Source organism: Plectropomus leopardus, chromosome 4 (assembly GCF_026936395.1).
Source record: "Plectropomus leopardus strain MGB_pleo_1.0 chromosome 4, ASM2693639v1, whole genome shotgun sequence".
Lineage (NCBI taxonomy): Eukaryota > Metazoa > Chordata > Actinopteri > Perciformes > Serranidae > Plectropomus > Plectropomus leopardus.
This window is the reverse complement of record NC_142179.1, coordinates 37,385,859-37,405,108: the sequence shown is the minus strand read 5'-3', so window position 1 is coordinate 37,405,108 and position 19,250 is coordinate 37,385,859. Positions and strand designations below refer to the sequence as shown.

The following is a 19,250-nucleotide window of genomic DNA, read 5'->3' as shown; positions in this document are numbered from 1 at the left end:
CCACAAATAAGATTCCATTTACCTGCATTGTGTTCAGGTGGGGGCAGAAATCTTACAGTACTCAAAATGTGGATAAATCAAACCAAAACTATCTTCATGACTAGGCAGAGCCAAATGATAAAACATGTCTATGTCTAAGTTGGGTAAATCATATATACCCTCAATTGTAAATGACCCATTTTAAAGGCAGGTAGTTTTAGATATCACAGTGTGTGAAAATCAGCAATTTCAGCAGATTGAATGAAGTAATGAACATGTCTGCGTTTATCATTTTATTTTATTACATGGAAATGTAGCTGCGTAGACTGACTTAAAAAGTTGAATACCAAACAGCAACAAGATATCTTTGACAGAATTACACATCAAATTATATCTCGACTGATGCCAGATTCTTGAAGCTGATTCCAATACCGATATTTGGGCATTTTAAATTGCATTACGATGCATCCATTGTCATTTTTTTACAGAAGGAAGCTATTTTAATATAGATCCCTTACTTTGTCTTTTTTTTTGTACCTCAGTTACATTAAAACTGAAAATCAAATTATGAGTGTTCTCCAGTAGACAAACTAGCTTAAGTAACAGCAACAACTTTTCCAAATTACCTCAAAACTACTCTGACATTTTATCAATGCTAGTGCTGATACGATTCCTTAGTTTTGGTAAAATATCAAAATTACCCCCCTAAACACGAGCCGCTTTAAAAAACAAAAAAAGCTTAAAATTAGCAACATTTTAATTTAATTTAGGGATTATCTGATTTTAGCTGTGATCTCACTGTGTTTAACAGCCAATCATAGTGCACGATGCACAAAGAAAACAAAATCTTGATTGATTTTATGGGGGGGGTTGAAGAAAAGATGTTAAAACAAAAGAGCAGCTTTAAAAAAGGGACGATTAAAAAAAAAGTAAACAAGACCAATCTGACCACAAATTTGATGCCAACTTTCAATCCTTGACCATTCTGTATCTATGAGATACATAGTCCAAAACACCAAGACACATCCCAATATTTATAGCATCTTATTACATTATCTTAGGAAATATATTTATTGTAGTGGAATTTATAATTAGTGTAATATCCGTAATGTATGGGCTGTCACCACATTATTCTGTGAACTGTAGCCTCTGTAGGCATTTCGGCTGACTTTTTAACTGGGTCTTATCCGCAGTGCACAGGGGGTTCAGCATGTTGCCTAAAGCGGCTTCCCACAATGACCCAGATGTTAAATTCCATGACTTTTCTCTGATTTCCCATTACTAAATGCGACCGCTTCTATGACTTCAAAACTGCACTCTGTTCTCGTTTGTAAATGCTGTCTGTTTCCACTTCACTTCAGCTGAAAATCAACCACTGCAAAAAATGTGTGAAACAAGCTGGAAAATCCTGTCAGCTCTGTTCCATGAAGCTGCTGTGCTTTGTATATTCTGATATCCCCTGGGCTAAAAGTCACAAACTTGCGTGTCTGCAGCACCTCTCCACACTCCAGGAATGCCAAGGCCAGAGGGAACTCTGTCAAGGACACTTTTAAATACAGACAGGCTGCTGTGGGGCCATACTTGTAATTACAGGACACTCAACCAAATGTACAGTATCTAAAACGCAAAAGAGGTGGAACAGAGAAACACACAAAATTCTGCCTTAGTTCAAATCCACCCACTCAAGTATATATACTTTCAGAAAGTGAAACAATCTGTGCCCACGATTGTTGGAAAGTTAATCAGCCTCGTAACCCCATTGCAGTGTGTAATTGGAGGAGATATAGACATATGGAAATAATCTTGCAGTAATTGCCCTGTAAGGTTATGTTAACATGCTGGGAAATTTCAAACACATTGACGTTTTCCAGCCAGAGCAGACCCAAAACAGTTTTTACAGTGGAAAAGTGTCAGAGGGGACAATGAGAAGCAGCCCGGGTCACGTCTTGTCTTTCAACCATCTTAATAAAAAGCAAACCAACACTATTTCTCCACATTCACATACAGAGACAGTCTGCCGCGAGTGTTGGTCATAAAGACCAAAATACTCAAGTGCAAAATCTGTTTAATTAGGGTTGGATGATATGCAGAAAAATCAATTATATATATATATATATATATATATATATATATATATATATATATATATATATATATATATATATATATATATAAATAAATATAATTAAGTTTTCACAAAATATTAACTTTGCTTGGGTGGTGTCATATTTACAGTTTAGCAGGGTATTTAGAGATCCCAAAGGCATATTTTTTAATACCATCATATTACGATATCCAACATCTAAGACAACTGCCACATATCACAGTTTTAATATAATATTGATATATTGCCCAGTCCTAAGTGGAATATAACATATTTACAGTGCATTTATAATAAATCATTATTTTGATCATTTTGATTATTAGTGCAGATTGGAAAACTGCACATTGTTTCACTGTATGATAGTACTTAAAATGTAAGGCAAAAGTGAAAGCTGATGTATTATGACCTAAATTTTAATTTGACTTTTTAAAATGGTGTCTATTCTTTAGTGTTCCTTTCAGAATTGTACTATTGTCATGTGAAAAACATTTAAAACAACCCAGAATTCTATAAAATAAAGCTTCTTACAGTCTGCAGCTTTTTAAAGCTCTGAGAAATAGTGATACATTTCTGACTTGCAATGAGGGATTAAACCACAAATAAATAAGTGAATGACTTAATGAAATGTCAGCGCAGCTCCAGCTTTGAGAAAAGTAGTATATCTACATAGGCCTGTATGCAGCGGATGGATACTGTTTTGCTACATATATTAGGGCCACACAAAAAGTCTGCTTGTTTATCCCTGTGGAGTTGGGCTTTGTCATCACACACTGTGAAGTTATAGGCACTGACACTAGGAGCAGCGTGACCCACTTCTCCCTGACCTGGAAACACTCCCCAGGCTGACCCTGAGTTTAACGCCAACGCAAGTTGCATCAAGCGAGAAAAAAGGGACGGTGAATCAAATCTAGGCTAATCATGAATTATTAAAAGCTAAAATGATAAGAAAGCACGGAGGTCAGCAGTAGCAGCTCCTTAACACTCTGCAGCACTCACGCCATGTTCCCAGTGCAAAGGGCTGGGGTACCCATGGGGGGAAGAGAGGGAAACTCAAGAGAAAGAAAAAGGCTACTAGTGGCCTTTCATTCCTCATCTGCTTATCTATACATTCAGTTGAGTGAAACACAGCCCTTAGGCGAACAGTGAAATCCACTTTGAAGGAGAAAAAACAGCACAAAGGAACAAAGAGAGGGATCTGAAGCGGCGTCAAGTGTTTGACTGCTCTGCTGTGGAGCAAAATGAAAACCTGGTGATCTTAAATGACTTTTGGACACAGGCATATGAAGTTAGCCCGGTTATGTGAGGACAAAGGAAAGGCATGTGCTGGGCTGCAGCCAAGTAGTTCCATATGGGAGTGGAGTTCACTGGGTCCAGGTGGCACGTGGGAGCATACATCACATGAACATCTGGCATGGATCTACTGCCCTCTCATGGCCTGAAGCATGCAGTGCTGCAGAAGGCAAGGCTGGTTGTGCTGACTTATGAGGTGGGTTTTATGACACATGGATTAACAATGACACTAAATAACATTATTTAATCAAAATCAGATCCTTTCTTGGCATTTAATGTGCTTCTTTAACCCTCTGAAACCCATGCAAATTGTTTTGATTTCTTTTCAAAACATGGGGAAGAGGCAACAAACAACTTAACGAGACAAGCCTAAGAATCCGCAACAAATTAGAAAAAAAATTAAAATTAAAATTAAAAAAATAAAATAAAATAAAGTGTTAATGAAAAGTACCTGAAAATAAGCAAACACACACACAGACACAAAAAAAGTAGAAAGAAGAAAATGTCCTTAACAAGTGCTAAAAATAAAAAATATATGTATATGTATATATCTTTACTATAAGAATTTAACAAACTAAATTATTATGATTATAAATATAGTCCGTGGACTTCTTTCCTTTTTTTGATAGTTTTCTAATAATTGTGCCCTCTTTTTTAAGACTAATTGTTACTCATTTCTTGCAATTTGTGGAACTTTTATTGCATTTCTGCATTTTTTCCTCTATTTTCAAAAGAAATCACACTCATTTGCTAAGGTTCAAAAGGGTCAAAATGGCTTTTGAGAGGCATCTGAACACAGCACAAGAAAACTAATGTCCATCCAGGTATTTAAGGGTTAAACTTAATACCGTCATTCACAGTGATGGTCCAATTGGACAGGGATTGCAAAAACCCGAGGGCATACATAACATTTACTATTTAAACTATGTTTTCAGGCCTTGTGTGTACAGTTCCCGAGAGATTAAGTTAACTGCAAAGAAGTGAAAGCTGCATCTAGATGGAGTCTGTAAAACCTCTCAGGGGCAAAGTTGAAGAGAGAAAGTCCCATCCCCAGCTGGCAATGATTAACCACGGAACAGAGGCAGTCACATAAGAACCCTGATAACCCCACTGGCGACCTGCTTGGCAGCCATTGGTCAGCTGTTAATATAGTGGGGGGTGCAGTGGGGTTTGAAATGGGTGACAGAGCCAGGTCAGTCCTGAGCTGACCCCAACAGGAGCCCAAGCATGTCCTGATATATGCCACAAATCAGATTTTAATATGAAGGATGTGACTTATTTGCTGCAAGAAACTTTGAGTGAAATTGTATGAAAAAGGTTAAACACCTAACAGTCAGTAGGTTTCCATGCACGGTTGAGTGGAGCTACAGTTAGAGCTTGATTAGGCCATTTAATTGGACTACTGTCCTTGTCCAAGTATACAAGCAACAGGGAGGATCCATTTATCATTTATTGATGGAAGTATGGCAGGTGGAGATAGGCCTTTTCTCAGCTAGTTGCTATTGGACTTTCTTCTGGTTAAAATATTGTCACATACCAAACAAGTTAGCAAGCAGCTGCATGTCAAACGGTGAAAACACAGGTAACTTTTTGGCACTGTACATTTCATACATTTCTACCCTTTACTTTTTACCTTTGTCTTGTTTTGTTTTCTTTCTTCTTCTTCTTTTATTGTTTTTTTTCTGGCTTCCTTCTATGAATTTATGCTCTTCGACTTCCAGGTCAAGCCCGGCGTGGGGACTGTGGCGCATGTTTAAAACGCCTAGGCCAGTTGAGATGTTTGCATGACAGACTAACTTGACTTCCAATCGCATTATCTGAGTGTGTTAGTCCGATTTCAAGAAATTCAATTTAGTACGATTTCAGTCGTTTCAGTCATTTTTAAAAGTCCAGTTTGAGTCGGACTAAAAGAAATTTGGACTTTTTTCAGCATCATGAAAATGACATCTGGTATGAGAAATTGGAAACTTAAATAATTAATCCAAATGGATGTGGGAGTGAATAAGTGTGCAGCTTTTATAGACTCCTTCATTTTAGCACAACCCCATAGAGCTACATCTGTGCCCAGGACACTGCACTTTCATCGCTTTATAACCCTATGAACCACAAATCAATGCCCAATAAATGACCATCTGCAGCTTCACGAGGACGGCAATGGATGCTCCAAGTTTAGGGAGAAAGATTCAGATTTAAGAAAAATAACCTACATTTTCTCATGTGAGATATCGGAGTTGACGTTAGGACTTCATCTCCGGAGCTTGTGTTGAAAACAGCTGTTGCTAACTCAGCTATTTGGCCCCTGACCCGGGTTTTTTGGTCACTGAATGGGGGTCTCTGAATTCCCACCCCTGTCAGAGCATTTACAAGCCTGAGGAGCCCTGCTTCAGCCCCCCTTGACCCCAGCATCACCCTTGCCCAGTGCATGCACCGAGGCATCCAGGGAGGAGAATAGGGCCAACAGAGAGAGCTAGTGGCCGCGGCTGCGAGCCCACCTCGTCAAGTTTACAACCCAATCAGGCGCAGCCTCATAAATCCACGCCTCCTCCTGCAACATGCAACAATACCAGCTATTCACTGGGTGTGCAGGTTTAATAGTTCCACTCCAGCTTCCTTCCACTTCTTAGCAACCCCCCCCCCCCTTCCTCCCTCCTTTCTCCTCTTGCAGGTTTATAGAGGGCGCGATGAGAAAGCCCAGGCTGGAGAAGAGCTGCACACAATCAGATCAGCACAGAGTCACGGCGAGGTCAGCATTTTCTGAACTGTGTCTGACCTCTGACCCCCCCATGGTGCCACCTGGCGCTGCGATGGCAGCCAGGGGAGTTCTGAGTGAACTTCGCCTGAACCTGGAACTTAACATTGGACCATCGCCTCACCCCTGGCCCTTTGCTCCCAGTTTCCTCCAGGCCAACACTCACACAATTCTAACATTTTAACATTTTGGGTTTGAATGTAACCATAATGCAGAGCCACTGCTAAAAAGTGGTATGAAGTTGTAGCCAATGGAACATATACAGACAACAGAAAGATGGATTTCTCTTCCTGAAACAAGAAACAACAATAATCATTTTGTTATAAATCTGCCTGTAAAGAATTTCCCCCTTCCCCTCACAGTTTCTGCTTGTTAATGTTTCAGAGCCAGCAGACTAATGCTGATGCAGGAAGCAGCTCACTTATTTTTGACTTTATACTCCCCTCTTGTGGATTTGACAGGAAATTAGAAGCCATTCTGTAAAACTACAGCACTCTAATTCACCACTAGATGGCGCCAATGATTTTAGTTAATACATGAAAGTTAAACTGAGCCAGACTGTAGTATGAACAGAGACACGTTTTTGTGCTTGTGAGTTCTATTTTTTGTCATTGTCAGACTGTCATGTAGTGAAAAGTCAGCCAGTGCTACATGGCAATTCAGCTAAATTATTTTTTAAAAAGTCAAGTAAGTGTCCTTAGTTTGCATCTGAAAAATAAATGTTTGTAACTCACCCATGCCGTCGTTCTGTTCCGACTCCAACGGATGGTCACTGTAAAAGCCTGGAAAATAACAAGGGACACAGGTTAGCTGCTGGATACTTCACTGAGGGATTTACCTCCACACTGCAGACAACAAATTATTTTAATGAATTTTACAGAGAGTATAAATTAAATGTATGAATAAGAAAGAATAATATAGAGAGAATAATACATTATTTTATGTATTTCTTAATGTATTTTTGTAATATACCTTTCTTTTTCTTTGTGTAAGTATGTAAGGGTGTATTGTTTTTTGTTTTTAAGTTACATTTTGGCACATTGTTAAACATGTCAACTGTGTCTTGGTCTTCTATGTTTGAGGACCACAATGAGAATAAGTTATTCATTTGAAATTATTATATCATCTTCTGCATTTTTATTTAATATGTATTTGGTGCAACATATTTACAACCTTTATATATTAGTTTTACAATTTCAAATAAATAAAAACAAATTAAGTAAATAAAACCTGTAAAACCTGAAGAACAGTGCAACCACATAAGAAAGGGCTGTCTTTTTAGTTATAAGGAATTGCACAATCTATACATTTGCCTTCATCACACTGGACCATAAACATATCAAGAAACCATGCAATTGCTTGATTAACCAGGCAAATGCATGTAAAGTAGGTGCTAAAAGTCCCCTTGTGAATTCCTGTTGGCATGCAACTAATCAGTCAATTATTTTTATCTATTAGTTGATAAGTTGTTTGGTTTCTAAAATGTCAGAAAATGGTTTTAAAAAAGGAAGAAAAAAAATCGATCAGCGCTTTCCAAAGCCTGAGATGATGTCCTTGATTTAAAACAAAAATTAGAGAAAAAGAAAAAATTAGTTGGCGACTAATTTAATGGTTGACATCTAATCAAGTAATGGTTAATCATTGCAGCTGTACACTGACGTATAATAAATAAAATGAGGGCTGCAGTCAATTTGCATTTTTCACCCAAAAAAACAGGCAGCAGGGCATCTAAAGAGGCTGAAAGCTCATTTTTACACCAGGGCCCATTAGCAGGTTAATCGAACTCTGGTTTGAACTTCCTAATGGTTCAATACCCTTTTCATATATGTTTTTGTTCTGTGTTTATGGTTTCCTAATTGGTTTACATTTTGTTTTTTACAAGATGTAAAAATGTAACAAACAGCGATGTAACAAAACTGATCACAAAAACACTTTGTCCCCACTCTGTCCCCTATGTAGATGACAATGCTAAGTGGGGGGAGGAGGGACTGACTCTAGAAGCATAGTTGCATGTGCATAGTTTTTGTTGTTGTTGTTGTTGTTGTTGTTGTAACCAAGGTACAGTAACTACATAAGTCAGCTTTGCAGTCGCTGTATGGTGCATTTTGCCATTTTTTAAATTGTTTTTTAATTTGTATTGACAAAGGTAGACTTATTTCTCCATATCTAGTCGAATATAAAAAAAAGTATTTCACCGCTGGAAAGAAAAACTAGGCCATCTCTGCAGTAGAAAAATATAAATACACTTGAAATTGGTGCTATTTGACCAGAGAAAACAGGAAAAGGGACTCTGTTGCTCAAGAGGTACAAAATCTCCAACTACCAGAATGCATTGCCCCAGACAGGACCAATTAACACTCCCACTCGTAGGTGACATAATGCAATTTGGGAGTTTTGACATTGGAAATAAAATGGTGACCAGCTTGTTAAGACAATGTTTAATTACATTCAAACTGTAAGCTAAAACATTTTAAACCTTTTGAGGAGAGAAAAAGGCAACACAGTAACAGGATCTTTATGTTTGATCAGTGGTGATTTGTTTTACTGTTTGATCTCTGTCTTCTCAGCCTCCATTTTAACTATACAAGAAACAGCATGGCGCCCATTTCCTGTTGGCAAATTCTCACAATACTGCCAAATGTTTCTGAAAACGTTTTTTGACAATAAATAGTCAACACAGTAATGGAATTTCGCTTTATTTTTGAGCAGCACAGCCTAGTTTTACCGTTTGATCTCAGTTTGGTTTGGGAGAGAGAGGCGTCTCTCTCGTGATTCACTTGTATACTCTTTGCGCTCATGCAAGCCCGCAATGAAAATGTGGAGGTACAATCTGTAGTTCAAGCAACAGCCCTAAAGCCAGCAAAACTCTGCCAGCTGATGCGTTTCATCAGCAGGGAGATCTGTGCACTGGTAAGATGGAGGGCAGTTGACCACAGTTTATTTACACATGCTACACATATTGTTACAATGCAATGTTACTTAAATATCGGCAAAGTATCCCTTTAACCCTTTGAAAACTGAATCGACTTCAGTTTTCTCGTGCTGCATGTAGACGCCTTTAACAAGCTATTTAACTCTGTCACCTGAGCATATCTGTTAAAGTTCTGGCAGATTTTTGGGACGTCTTTTTAAGCTGCCTATTGCCTTTTCACCATGTTTTTGAAAGAAATTTAACCAATTTGCTCAGGTTTTAAAGGGTTAACCATGGTGGTTGAGATACGCTGGAAGAAAGCAACAAGGACACTTCCAAAATTGTTCCTTAAAATGGGACCATTTCTATGACAAAATACATATACAGGCAGGAGCTGTGGAGCTCAGATCTACTTTAGATTAATTTCTTCCCCTAGGCATCCTGTGCAATATTTATTAACTGTACAGTAAAAAGTGAATCAGTCAAAGTGTATCATGAATAAGAGAGGTGGACCACACTCACAGGGCTAAATCACATTCTTACTACGAAGCCTGTTATATCATCTGACCACCATACGGGTCTGACCATAACCCCACAACAATCTGTTTGCTTCATATTAGTTACCCTCCCGCTGTCTGAGCTTTATTTTATACCCTCTTTTTTCCCCATCTCGCCTCCATCAGCAGCCTGGCCATCTGTGCGGCCGGCGTCTGGAGACACGGCATCCGCGTCTCACTTACACAGCAGTGCCTGGCCAGCTCCATCACTCACATCCAGACGGGGTGCATCAGAACCCCCTATCTGTGTCAGCGTACCACCCTGCTATCAACAGCTGTAGACCCCTGACCCGACACACGCCAGCTGCCCCCCCCAACTCCACCCCTGCCCCACAGTCAACACCAGCATATGTTCTCCCTGGAGCATACACCGACACACACAGGCTCTGTTCCAACACACACGTGCCTCGCTCGCCCTCCCCTCAACACACTTATATTGACGTGTAACACATAAACACGCATGCAGACAAGGATGTGTGTCTGTGAGTGCCCACCACGTCAATGATCCGAAAACTCTTTAAAGTGAGATTTACAAAAACATCACAAGTGAACAGATCACCTTTTTGCAGCACTGATGAAGTTCAAAAAAGTTCATCTGGAATCTTGAGTTATTAACTTCATCTTACTAAAAAGTCTTTTTCATAGACAAAAGATCAAAACTTTTCTTTGACTTTTCATGGACCATAATCATTTTTTTTCTTTGCCACACTTGCCCAGTATTTTTCAAACCTAGCTAATGGAGAGAGAAGGAACACGGAGAGAAAATTAAGAAAAACATCTGTTTTAAATAAAACCTTGTCAAACACTGACACATATTTGAACAATGTTACATCAACAGCTACAGAAAATAAATTGGCCGTTACATTACGTGTAAGGCTTTCCAGGGAAGATTAGTGTAACAATTGCAATACACAAAACAAAACCCAGTGACTGTTTCAATGATTTTAATGAATTCCGCAACCAGCAACCAGCAACCAGCAGTGAGTTGAACTGGTTCTATCTTTTTCCTCTGTGTCATGGTCTGCAGGCCTCTCTGTAAAGAACAGGAACTCTCAAAATCAGATTGTTAAATGGTCAAGTAAGCTGATCGGTGAGCCCCAGCTGAGCCCAGCATCCCTGTATACAGTTACAGCGGATAGCCAGTGTCATTTTTAATGATGAACTGCACCTTTGCACAGTGAGTTTCAGCTTCTCCCCACTGGAAAGAGGTTTTTAGTCCCGAGGTGTAGAACTACAAAAAGAACGCTATACAAACAGTTTTGTTCAAGCTGCTATCACATTGATGAACAAGCTGTAGGAAAATTGCACAAAATAGCACAAGATCATTTTGGAGCCTGTATTTATGATTTATTTATTTGCGGTTTTTAAACTGTTTTTATTTAAGGAGGACTGGAGACACATTATTTTATCTTTTTTGATGTTCTATCTTTTTATCTTCTTGTCATATTTTTATCCTGTATGGTGTCTGTGGTGGCTAGCTGTTAATGGTTGCCTTTCACTTTATACTGCAAAACAAATCTATCCACGGGTGCAAATAAAGTAGCCTGCACCTGAAACTGAACCTAAACCTTTCCAGGCCTGGAAAATGTTATTGTGAAGTTTCCTGACTTTTCCAGGTTTTCCATGACGTGAAAATTCTATATTTGTATTTAGTCACAGTGGCTGGGGAGTGACATAAATTTAGAAGCCACTGCATGTTTAACCTGCGTTTGGCTGGTGGCTGCTGCTAATTTCCAACCCTGAAAAAATTCTTGTTTGTCATATTGGTAGAAATTCCCATTTTTCCTTTTATCTGCCAATACCGAGCCGATATTATCTTGCATTCCTGCAAATGAGCGCTAAATTAAATGTAGAGCTGAGGGTATGTCTTCGGTTTTACCGGTATTTGGTTATTAACCAAACTATTTGGCAAATTAAAATGTAGACTAATAGTTCTGTGGGAGACATCAGGGGATCATCAAAGGTCGTCCAGCAGTTGTTGAGATATCTCAATGTGGAATTAAGTGGTGGGCAGAACAACTGACCAACACTGCCATTCCTTTAGCCATGATGCTAGCATGGCAAATAAAAACTGCATTAAAGGAATACACCAGCAGTGTCCCTGTTATTCTGAATAACCCACAGTCATCACTGTGAACGGTTCGCTAGATCTGGAGGAACACGGACACTTGTGTTTGTGAAAAGACATATTGCTGTTGATTTTTTTTAAAAATGTCCCTTTTAATGCTGTGAGCACCACAAATAAAATCCCATTCATTCACTGCATTGGAATGGAGGCAGGAACCTCAGACAGATACCTCAAAATCTAGGGGAAAAAAAACTACATAAACACAAACCACTGATGGCAAGCAAGGCAAACACCTTGCACATTTTCGAATCACTAGAAATAACTTCCACAGAGGCCGCCAAGATGTTTCTACACTCAATGATTTCTTCTCATCTGAATTACTGTATGATAAGCTGGTCACAGGCCAACCATTGCACACTGAAACCGCTTGAATCTTAACACAAACGAGCCCTAACACACTCATTAAAAAATATCAAAGTGCTTCCATAACTGTCCTTTTTTTTTTAATATCAGATTTTAGGTAAAAAAATAAAATAAAATATGCAAACAGGTGCTTGGTATACAAAGTCACCCATGACCAAGCTCCACCAACAGTTGTTGCCCACATCAGTAGAAGTAACACTCATGTTACTCAGGAGTCCATAAGAGGAGATTTTACTATTCGGTGGTCTGTCAGAGGTTCCAGAGAGTGGAATGTAATTCCAATTCACATCAGAGAACTAAACACTGAGAGATCTTTCAGCAACCATTTATAACGATGGATGATTAATACTTATACTTGTCAGCACTAAACTCTTTGATACTGTTATCTGTATGTCCTGCTTGCTTTGGAATGTCACTCAAAATGTACATATCACATACCGCTTATAGTGCTTTTAAAATTAGTATATTCTTTAACAGTCCTTAAATTGCATGTCTTGCTCTTTTTTTGTCAGATTTTTTATTGTTTTGTTTAGCTGTTGTCTTGTTTTGTTATGTTTTGTTTTTGATCTATTGCTGATGTGAGAAATCTTTCAAACTTTGTGCCCTATTTCTTTGGGGTTTTTTGCTTTTTCTTTAGCTGTTTTTAAGAAGCCTTGTGTAACACTTTGGTCAAGGGACTACAGATGAAAAAAAGCCTCCTGGCTAATTCTGGCATTTTTATACCTTGTGCTTTTATTAATTTGCACTGCCCCTTTTTAAATAAACGAAACCTAAATATCTTTCTGTGATTTTGGTAAACTGACCATTTTGTTAATTTTTTTCCCTATGTTCCAGTTTTGATGTTTTTCTGTATAGTGTGGAAACTATTTGTAAAGACTTCAAACTTGCTTGACATAAGTAATTCATCAGAGTGAGCATCATATCTGCTTTTGTTCCTGTCAAAAACATGTTAGCGCTGTGTGATAATGTTCTGCAGACATGATGTTCCCTGCGATGGATTATCCAACTCGAGTATGTTTCAGTTCTCCACACCACAATGTTCACACTGTTCTGACATGGATGGAAATGCTTGCTACCTGGAAGCGAGCACACACATTATAAAATTGAAAGCACTACAGCATGTTTTGGAAAAAGGTCAGTTTTCCGCTAAAGTGATCTTTCAACAGCGTCTGTACAAGGACACACCGTGGGGATATCGGTCAGTCAGTCCTCCCACACATCATTTTCCGATTTTCTCTGGGCTGCTCTCTGGTCAGCTCTTAATAGTGGTATTTCGGGATTGAGCCTTGTTTTAGTCCATACTCCAAGGCTGCAGTACTGGCTGATAATGGACCGCCACTAGAGAAGAATGGAGCTCTCCAGTGTGTGGTCTCTGTTGCTAATCCTCATGACAGTTTATTGACCATTACAGCCCGAGGCTGGGAAGGCTTCCAGCAGCAGCCAATACAGCCGGAGCCTGCTCTCCTGTGGCCCATTGTGTGTTGACAAAGAAAGGCTGCATCTTTAACCTTTCACCTTCTAAAACCTCCACAACCTCCGGCGCAATCAGCTCCCCATCAAAATAACATACCGCCTCTTGTCCCCTCTGACTCCCTACTTGAGGGTGAAGACATGCTATGCATACCCAATATGGCATTTACCACAACTGGATCAGCACTGTATCAGCCTCAGATCACAGGCAGCTCTGGGCTACAACAAGAGCCATTGTATTCTCTCTTTACTTCAGACGCAGTTGAAACTGACAACGAATCTGCTATAGCTGGCAGTAGCAGCAGAGGGTATTTAAAATGCCCAAGAACCATCACTGAATCTTGTATGGATAATGATGATGCTCATCTGATGTCACCACAATCCTTTCAGAGACCATCAGTCATGCTTTTGACCCCACGCCAGAGAAGTTCCCTCTCTGGAGTGGCGTGGCGTGTTGGAGCAGCATGGTTTGACTCGATGTAAGCAAAAATAGTAATGGAAAAAACCTAATGTGTCCAAGGATTGTCAAAAAAATCAAAACTCGGATATTAATCAATAATAAAAATTGACCTATCGCTAAGCCCTGCCTTAGAATGCCAAGAGCCAATCACATTTCGTGTGGATATAAAACGCACAGACATCCTGCTTGTAGACCTCCATAGAAACGCAGAAATATTGATTTTCCTGCAGTCCCCCCCCCCAAATGTTTTTAACTTTCTCAAGAAAAACCGAATAATGATGGCTGCAGTTGAAACCTTCTAAAATAATTAAGTTGACCTGCAAAGAAATAATCTACTACTTTTGATAAAAAAATATACAGCAAAAACATAAATGCACATTCCAACTTCTCAATTCCATAGAGGTCTGGTTTTTACTATATTTTATTTCATAATGAACCGAATATTTTTTGCTTTTTAAGTGTTGTTTAAGAAAAATAGTGAAGGTGATAGCATCACAATGAATGTTCAATATTTTCTTATATTTCATTTTTAAGACTAAATGATTAATAAAGAAGAGTGAACAAAATCTGGGCATCATAATGTCCTCTAAGGAACAGACATTTGATGTCCCATGCACCACATGAAGCCTGCTCTGCTGTCATTTGAAATGAGGTGGCTAAGTAATACAAAAGTGAACAGGATTTTGTTCTTTATAGAAGTGAGGTGCACTTTTCCACCTGAGGTCAGCTAAGCTCTGTTCATCAAATCCCTGAATGAATATTAATATATGCATTTTATTTTTAATTTTTCGTTTCTTTAGACTGATACACATGTAGTGACGCTTTTAACTAACTGAAAAAAATGCATTCTGCAATTATGAAATTGCTTTTGAACAATACTATGAATAATGACTATCTTTTAAAAAAAAAAGAAATGAGCTGCAATCTGTTCAAAATCATTCTCATTCAAGACAGAACCTCAGATCAGCAGGTTTTATCTGGAGTAAAGAGACAAACAACGTCACGCTCATTCATGCCCAGTGGCTCATAAGTCTGGTGCCCGTTTCATCCATTTGTTCCATTCTGGTGTAAGCATGAAAGAAAAAGAAAACTTCCATAAAATTACACCGTAAGGACCTCCAAAATCTTATAATACATTTTACGGTTGCGAATTATAGGCACTTTCCTCCATCAACTAAAATAAAATTTCATGTATTTTGACAGCATTTCATAGCCTATCAATCAATTGATTAAATTTTACGTTTGACTAAATTGTAAACTCCCAATAAATCAATTGTCGATAAATTGTTGTCATCCCTGATACATATCCAATAAAAACATATCTCTCTACTAATGTGTTTCAAATAAACCTTCCTCCAGCTGTGGTTCAAGTCTTTACACAACACCTTGATCAACATGTAATGTATGTTACATACATCAATACATCAAGATTTACATTCCTTACTGCAAAGTGCCATATGGCTGGACTTGTTAGTGCACAAAGCCACAACTTCTACTAAAATGCACATGCAACAGATACTGAAGGCACAGCACCCTCTGTAATGCTCTGCCTTTAGCCTTTAGCACAGGAATCCCTCCCCAACATTCATACATCCCCTGTATCTGTCCATCACTGTCCCTGCTCTTCTGTCACAGATAGCTGGGGTTCCGCGTGGCCAGCCGAGGGCAACGCCAGCCTGTTATCTGAGCAGGTTGGCCTCTACCTGGCAGCCGGGCCGGCCCTGAGCCAGCCCGCTCTTATCCCTGCACTACAAACCACACAGCCGCCATCTATTACATGTTCCACTGCAGGCCTGCTCCACACAGTGAGGGGGAAATGGTGACAGAGACGTAGCGAAGGTCAGCGAGCCGCTTTAGAGTGGCTTTAGAATGACTTCAGATGGCAGAGTAACCTGGCTTTTGGCCATGAGACCACTGAAGCTTCAGAGAGGTCAACTGTTTTTTTGAACCTCTGACACTCCCACTTTGTCTCCCTGTTAGTGAGAATAAACCCATTAATGGGATATTCTGTACCATCATCTTAACGCTTAAGGCCCACTTTAATATTACACACGCTAGTTAGCGCTCTGTGTGCGAAATTCACTTTTCAAAATCAAGTTTTAAAAATTAATATACATTAATATAATTTTCCACTTTCATTGAGTTAATCATTCCTAATCATTAAATATAAAATATTCTTTTTTTTATACTACATGCTAAGTGGATTTTTTTGGTATTATCACAGCTTGGGATATGTCAATGATTAGCAGCAACACTGTTTGTAACACCTAGTGGAAATGGCATGTATTTTCTCCATATGACAAATACGGCTTATCAGGGAGAAAATAGTAAAAATGATCAATTCCAAGTCAAAAGCCCAGAATGACACCCAGAAATAATACAATTTATGTTTTTATGCTTTGATGGCTGTGGGATCAATTTGGGAACAGTTTGAATGGGTTTCAATTGAGCATTTTTTTACCATAACAGTGTGAATGTAACAATTTTGTTTTCACAGTGTTTTGTTTTTTTGTTTTTAATTTAAATCATGGTAATTTTGTCAGGGCTCCATGGTTTAAATACTCGTGAAAGGCATCTGAAAACAGCACAAGAATAGTGATGTCGCTCTCTGTTTCAAAGGGTTAAATTATTGCTTTGCCATACTGTTGCTTTGCCATTTTTGATAGATACAATGCATAAGTAAGTATTTGACCTGTATTTTTGTAGTTTTTGGTGTGTGGTGGATTCTGGGTGAACAGAAGGTGATGCATTTTATATTTCTGGCACCTAGTGTGGGGACACATATAAACAATTGTTTATCCAGGGAAAATTGAGCATAAAGCTCTTTTACAGCAATTCCTGAATTCACATTCAGTAGGCTAAAAGGATATATAACATATGATGACTATCAGCAATTAATGTCAAAAGTTATAAACGGCAATAAAATCAGTACAAAAGAATGAAGGAGATTAAATAGCAAACAAATCTGCAACTAGTGCTAAAATGCATAACAGCACAACAGAAAAAATGATGAGAATAAAAACAATAAATATTGTGAATTAACCAAAGGAGGAGCACTGCACAGCAACCATATTATTGAACATACACTTAAATGATCTACGCACCTATCTAATTTCAATACCTCTTGTAACTAGTTCCATTAATTTAGTGCAAAAAAAGTGAGGAGAATCAGGGGATAAATCTTCCTGTGAGCATCAGAAATAGATCTGTGTAGCTAGCACGCCCAATGACAGCCATTGTGGCTGAGCAAACAAAGAGCTCGCTCTACGGGAGCTTTAAACTTACAAAAAAAATTGTTAAATCCAAGACCAAAACATCTCTCATAGCCAAAATATTATGATATCCCCTGTCAGCAGCTTGTGATGGCGTGAGAGGACAGCACAGATGGGAAATATTTTGTAAGGTTACAGTTGAGGATTGTGTGACATCAGCTTTCCACTCAATCAATCAATCAATCAATCAGTCAATCAGCCCTCCTGACTGTAAGATGGATGAGAGGAAGCAGCAGCCACAGATAGATCTTTGTTTCCTCTCTGAATGATTCCTGTGCTTGCTGAGAGGTCAGAGTACAGAGGCCTGCTTTACCCCGTGGGCACCACTCGATCCGTCCCCCTCCAGCGGAGACACCCAAGCATGACAGTGAGGAGTCTCACTTTGCCTCAGACAGCCTTGAAGGAGCAGATGGGGTTATAACGCAGCACGGGGGGGAAAAGTTGCCACAGTTATGTGACCACCTGGCTGCAGGGGGGCTGCTGGAGAACTCTATCTGACTGGCTGCTATCAAAGCCTGATTTTTCCTTTAATGGGTCAATGTTGTTGACTGGCCTGCTACCTTACACCTGGTCCTGCAGGTAAATCAAACACTGAAGTCTAACTGCAACCATTTAGAAACAACCCCCGACCCCTCCTCAACCTAACAGAAAGTGTGTGTCCTGATTAGCTGCGTGTGTTCAGCTCACAGCCTCTCAGCACTCCGTGCTGGATATTGCATATGACAGATTGTGAAGGAACTCAAGAGTTGAATTCACAGGCTGCTCCGCGGTCATCCCTTTGACCTCGACACCTGACCCTTGACCTCTGTGTGTAACACAGCACAGCACAATGTCTACTCTGTCCTCCCCGCTGCTTTGGGCTGACAAAGCGCACGGCCCAGCGGAGCTGCCTCACCGCACCACTCAAGTTCACAGATCTACGAGCTGTGTGTGACCAGCAGAGGATGAACACGGTCTGAATATCTTGCAGTGACTGATGAAAGATTTTGCTATGTATGAGTAAGAACGGTGTCAAATATTTTTTTTATAGAGGTTTGTATGGCCAATTATTCTGAAAAACAAATTTATATCACCTGAACCAGAAACCCAAGAGACAAGAAATGCATAGACTTGTAAACAAGGTTCATAAAGCTTCAAAAGAAGACTTTTTAAATGCCATTTAGAATAAAATGTACAATTTACAAAATACCAACTGAAGGGAAAAATATATGAACTGACTTTAATAACTCAAGGTTAGGAACAATTCTGCCCAAATGTTTGTTTTTTCTCCCGATTTCTATCAAAACCTATCTATCTAAAAAACTTTTTGCATAAAGAACCTCATTGACTATTAACAGTTTCAGCCATACTGCAAAACTTATTGGTGAAATAGCCAATTTTTGTTAGACTTGCACTTCCTTGTGTGGTCCAGAGCATGGTGACAGCTTTTATTTTTTGCATAATTTAAAATAAACAAAATGACAAAAATAAAAAAAATATATACAGTGCAGAGAGGCAGAAAACCTACACCTCCACCTTCAAAAAGTTTCATTTCAGTATCCCAGCTGGAAACACAATATGAGTGTTGCTGGATCTGCTATCCTGATCTCCGTGGCATTAATGCGAGAGTCATTTGTTAAATTAATTTGTCTTTTTTTTTTTTTAAATAGATGTTACCAATAATTTTTACATTTTACAATGCAGCACCAGAAAAAAATATTAGGCACTTAGGCCTAAGCTTTTTTTTTTTTTAGGTAGTTTAATACCAACGAAGGCCTTATTTTCAGATGAATGCCTTTTAAGACTTAAGACAATTTGTGGGAACCCTGCATAAAATTGAATTAAAGACAAGAAACTATATTTTTTCATTTCCATATTGAGCATTATCATTTTAGATATTTTAGATCTTTTCCAGGACTAATAGACATCCTGCAAGTTGCATTGTCACTTTATCTTTTGGCCTTTCTAGAGAGATATAATTAAAGGTA

At 38.9% G+C, this 19,250-nt stretch overlaps 1 protein-coding gene across 1 annotated transcript in view; it reads right to left on the bottom strand.

Annotated features, from left to right (window-relative positions):
- nr6a1a (nuclear receptor subfamily 6, group A, member 1a) overlaps nucleotides 1–19,250 on the bottom strand; it is a 126,338-nt gene that overhangs the window by 93,284 nt on the left and 13,804 nt on the right. Inside the window, exon 2 of the mRNA XM_088077229.1 lies at nucleotides 6,857–6,904. Coding sequence (XP_087933355.1) covers nucleotides 6,857–6,904 — 48 coding nt within the window. The remainder of the gene's footprint in view (nucleotides 1–6,856; nucleotides 6,905–19,250) is intronic.